The sequence below is a fragment of the Myotis lucifugus genome, unplaced genomic scaffold (assembly GCF_000147115.1).
Source record: "Myotis lucifugus unplaced genomic scaffold, Myoluc2.0 scaffold_891, whole genome shotgun sequence".
NCBI classification, from domain to species: Eukaryota; Metazoa; Chordata; class Mammalia; order Chiroptera; family Vespertilionidae; genus Myotis; species Myotis lucifugus.
The window spans coordinates 91,487-95,972 of record NW_005871939.1 but is presented as its reverse complement, the minus strand read 5'-3'; the positions used below and the strand labels follow the sequence as shown (position 1 = coordinate 95,972).

The following is a 4,486-nucleotide window of genomic DNA, read 5'->3' as shown; positions in this document are numbered from 1 at the left end:
CGTGCCATCGGAAGGCAACCGCCAGGCACCGAGGCTGCCATCCGTGGGAGGCAGGGTCCCAAGGGCTGACTCTGGAAGCGCCCCCTGCGACAGGAAGCCCTCCCCCCGGGAAGCGGCAGGGCCCTTGCCTAGCAGATGTGTGGCTATTGACTGCGAGATGGTGGGCACGGGACCCTGCGGGCGGGTGAGCGAAGCTGGCCCCGCTGCTCCGTGGTGAGTTACCATGGCGACGTCCCTCTACGACAAGTACATCCGGCCTGAGATGCCCATCGTGGACTACCGCACTCGCTGGAGCGGCATCACCCGGCAGCACATGCGCAAGGCCATCCCCTTCCAGGTGGCCCAGAAAGAGGTGAGGCGGGTGGGGGCTGTGGGTCAGTGATGGGGTGGGAAGGGCGGCCCTGGGGCTGAGTCACCACTTGGAATCCCCAGACGTGCGTAAGCGTAAGAAACACCTCAAGCCTTGCTGATCTCGGCTCCTAGTCCCAGATCGCTCTGGGATTCCGATTCCTTAGGTCTCTAGGCCTGCGGTGTGTGGGCCTAAAGCTCATCATGCTGTGGAAACGGGCACACTAAAACCTCCGAGCTTATGGGGAAAATGGGGTTAGGGACACAACACTCAAAACATGTCACAGCGACACGGCAAAAACAAAAAGGCCTGGCCTCCACACCCGGACACGGTACCCCAGTTTGGCCATGTTAGATGGTTAAGAAATGCATACACACACCCAGTAACAACACGCACCCAATAGCGGCGGCACTTTACCTGGAAGGAGACCTGGAGCTTCCTCGTAGAGGTGGGTGTCAGGAGGGCTGCGCTTGTGTCGGTGAAGTGACCCAGGAAGTTACCTGAAATCACATGGGAGGTGGGGGCACCAGTGAGGTGGCTGTGGCCTCACGCAGGTGAAAGGGGCTCCCAGGTGGGTGTCTGAGGCGTGTGCCTTTCCCGAGCGTGGCTTCCTGCATTCACTTAGTGTTTCTCAGGGCAAGATCACACCTTCTCAAATCATGCTCTAATATAGCGATCATGTTGGGACATTTTACATTTTTTAAAAAATATATTTTAATTGATTTCAGAGAGGAAGGGTGAGTGAGAGAGAAACATCAATGATGAGAGAATCATGGATCAGCAGCCTCCTGCACGTCCACCCCCCACCCCCTACCCCCCGGGGATCAAGCCCGCAACCCAGGCATGTGCCCTGATGGAGAATCGACCGTGACCTGGTTCATAGGTTGACGCTCAAGCACTGAGCCACGCCGGCCGGGCAACCCTGCTTATTCAAGCAGTAGGTATAGGGTCTGGACTCGCACTTGGCAGCATGGTGGACTGTGGTGGACTGTGCTCCTGTCCGCCCCTGTCCGTGCTGCCTCCCTGCAGAGGGCTCTGCACCCCCTGGGCTGGGCCACCAACAGTGGGGCCTTCCTGACTCCTCTCTCCGCTCACAGATCCTCAAGCTCCTGAAGGGCAAGGTGGTGGTGGGCCACGCCCTGCACAACGACTTCAGGGCCCTCAAGTACGTGCACCCTCGGAGCCAGACCCGGGACACCACTTACGTCCCCAACCTCCTCAGCCAGCCCGGCCTGCACACCCGGGCCCGGGTCTCGCTTAAGGAACTGGCCCTGCAGCTGCTGCACAAGAAAATCCAGGTGTGTCTGCGTGTGGGGGGCGAGGGGCAAGCCGGCTGCGCCTGCAGCTCCCCATTATTTCTAACCAGTCCAGGCCCCGGGTCTGCATGTGCACGCAGCCCTGGGCGTCCCTGTGCAGCCCCCTTCTTCCAGGGGTACACCTCCTCCAGGCTCCTCTCTCCGGGTCTGTCCCCCCAGCTCCAGGCTCAGTGCCTGCCTTTGCAACCAGAGATGGAGCCTCGGTTAGGGTAGCTCCTAACTCCTGCTCCTACTGTCCGTCACCTCCTCATCCCCCTGCTCTTCAAGCCCAGGGCGGCTTTGATCTCGTTTATATTTGAGGGAACAGGCTAGAAGCTGGCTTTGCCATGCTGAGGCTCTGTTCTGACCGTCTCGGGCCTGTGCACAGCGCCTGGAGTGACCGTGGGCTCTCGTCCGCAGGTGGGCCAGCACGGACACTCGTCCGTGGAGGACGCCGTGACGGCCATGGAGCTGTACCGGCTGGTGGAGGTGCAGTGGGAGCAGGAGGCCAGCCGCCTCTGGACCCGCCCCGAGGACAGGGAGCCCGACAGCAGCGTGGACGTGGAGCAGTACATGCAGGACCAGTACTGGCCCGAGGACCTGGGCCCGGGCTCCAGCGGGGGGCAGGGGGAGACGCAGGACAGGAGGGCGTGAGGGAGGAGAGGCATGGGGTGGCCTCCAGTCAGGAGGGGGGCCAGGAGGGCACTGGGCACATCACCTGGCCTGAGGGGATCGTCTGTCCTGACTCCCGTCCCCACAGCACAGCCCTCTTTCCAGGCTGTAGTCACCCCTCAACCCCGTGGTTTTGCTGATGGCACTTTATAGACGCCATGAATGTCAGGTGGACCAGCTACAGGCCCCGTGGGAGCAGGGTCTGTCCCAGGCTGTCACTTCCCGTCCCCGGGAGGAGTGGGGTGCATGTCCGCTGGAGCTGGGGCTCCGGCAGTGGTGAGGGAGCCCGCCCTCCTTCAGGCACTTTGACTGATAATCACCGTGGTGGCTGGGTTTTCTCCAAATTTCACCCCCCACCCGTTTCCTTGTTCACTAAGGGGCGATTTGGGGGACTGGGGTCACTGAAAGCTCAGGTCATACAGACCTTTGAGCCCCTTCATTGCTCGTCCCTGTCACTTCGTAGCTTTGAGACCTTAGGCAGCTGTGTGGCTTCACTCTGGAGCCTAGTCCCACACCTGTCACACGGGGACAATGGTACGACCTACCTCAGGGTGGTTATGAGGATGGAATGCCCGCACGCAGCACGGTGCCCGGCACACGCAGGCCCTGGTCCACGTGAGCGGCTATTTCCCCTGAAGGATCCGTTTCAGCCTCTTCAGGGTGACGCCCCCAGTGGCAGGACTTTGGCCTCGCTTGGCTGCTCCAGCAGGTGGGGCAGGGCTCTCCGTGGTGAGGGCATCACGTGGAGGTTCAGGGTTCTCGCCGCTGTCAGGGCTGGGTGACCCGAGTGTCATCTGCGTCCCTCTGCTGTGTGCGGAGGTGACGGTGGTTGCTCATGTGGGTTTGAGCAGAGCCGCAGGGCCGGGAAGGGAGACCCACAGCCACATCACCGTGACCCGGGCTGCAGGGCGATCCGTCACCATCTCCTTTCCCGTCGGCAGCGCAGGCAGTGGCTGAGTCACAGACCCGGCTGGCCCGGCTCCAGCACTGTGTTCTGGATTCCTCAAAAGTCTAGACGCACAGCTGGGCAGTAGCTTCTGTTCCTTTGCCTGTGGGTGGAGGGAGAGGAAGCCGTTACTGGTGTTCTAGAAATGGACTGGGTTCTGAGTCAGCATGGCTGCAACACTGCTCTGGAATAAACCTCAATTGGAAAAGCGGGTGAAGTTGCCTTTTTGTGACTCCTCAAGTGGGGGGAAGGGGGCGGGGCGGCTGATGGAGGGATGGGGGGCGGTGCTGGGACACCCAGTCTTGCTGGGAGCCTTGGCCCTCACGGTGGGCGGCTTTCACGACAATGCTTTGGGAGGTGGTGGTAAGAACATATGAGAGCTATGGAATTTATACCGTATACATACCTTAAGCATTTTATAACTGTTCCATTAAAGAGCACAAGTTTTAATTATAAAATACACAACATACAATGTATTGTGAACCATCTCTTAGTGTCCAGTTCAGCAGCATTAAGTGCATTCACACTCACTTCCAGAACTGTTTCATCCCGCAGAACTGAAACTATCATTAAACTCTATAACTCCCCATTCCTCCCTCCCTCCAGCCCCTGGCAACCACCTCCTACTTTCTGTTTCTATGAATTTGACTAGATACCTCATGTGAGTAGAATCCTACAAGATTGCTTTTTGTGTGACTGGCTTATTTCACTTAGCATAATGTCCTTAAAGTAAATCCATGTTGTGTCAATTTCCTTCCTTCTGTGTGTGTGTGTGTGTGTGTGTGTGTATATTTCAGAGAGGAAAAAAGGAAGAGAGAAACATCAATGATGAGAGAATCATTGATGGGCTGCCTCCTGCACGCCCCCTACTGGGGATTGAGCCCGCAACCTGGGCATGTGCCCTGACTGGGAATTCAACCGTGACCTGGTTCACAGGTCGATGCTCAACCGCTGAGCCACTCGGCCGGGCCTCTCTGAGTTTTTATGTGATGCAGTAGGAGTTGCCCGTGTAATTTTCTTCACAAAACCATGAGCTCATCAGTGAGTTCAGAGACTGCCCGCCTTACTCACTCTGCATCCCTATCACCGCAGACAACGCCTGGTGTCGGAAGATGCTCCCGTAACAGCAATCAATGGAACGAATGAGCAAATCTATGAGTGAATGAAGGAGATAATCTATTATCGTTTCTACCTTTCCTGATGTATGAAATTCTTTTTATGTGT

General features: G+C 57.8%; 1 protein-coding gene across 1 annotated transcript; it reads left to right on the top strand.

The window, feature by feature from the left end:
* Window positions 1-6: 6 nt before the first annotated feature.
* Window positions 7-3,473, top strand: AEN (apoptosis enhancing nuclease). Its single transcript, XM_014448665.1, is given in 5 exon segments — window positions 7-199; window positions 202-234; window positions 236-352; window positions 1,447-1,647; window positions 2,065-3,473. Coding segments are annotated over 5 exon segments (627 nt in total). The 5' UTR covers window positions 7-157; the 3' UTR covers window positions 2,299-3,473.
* The last annotated feature ends 1,013 nt before the right edge of the window (window positions 3,474-4,486 follow it).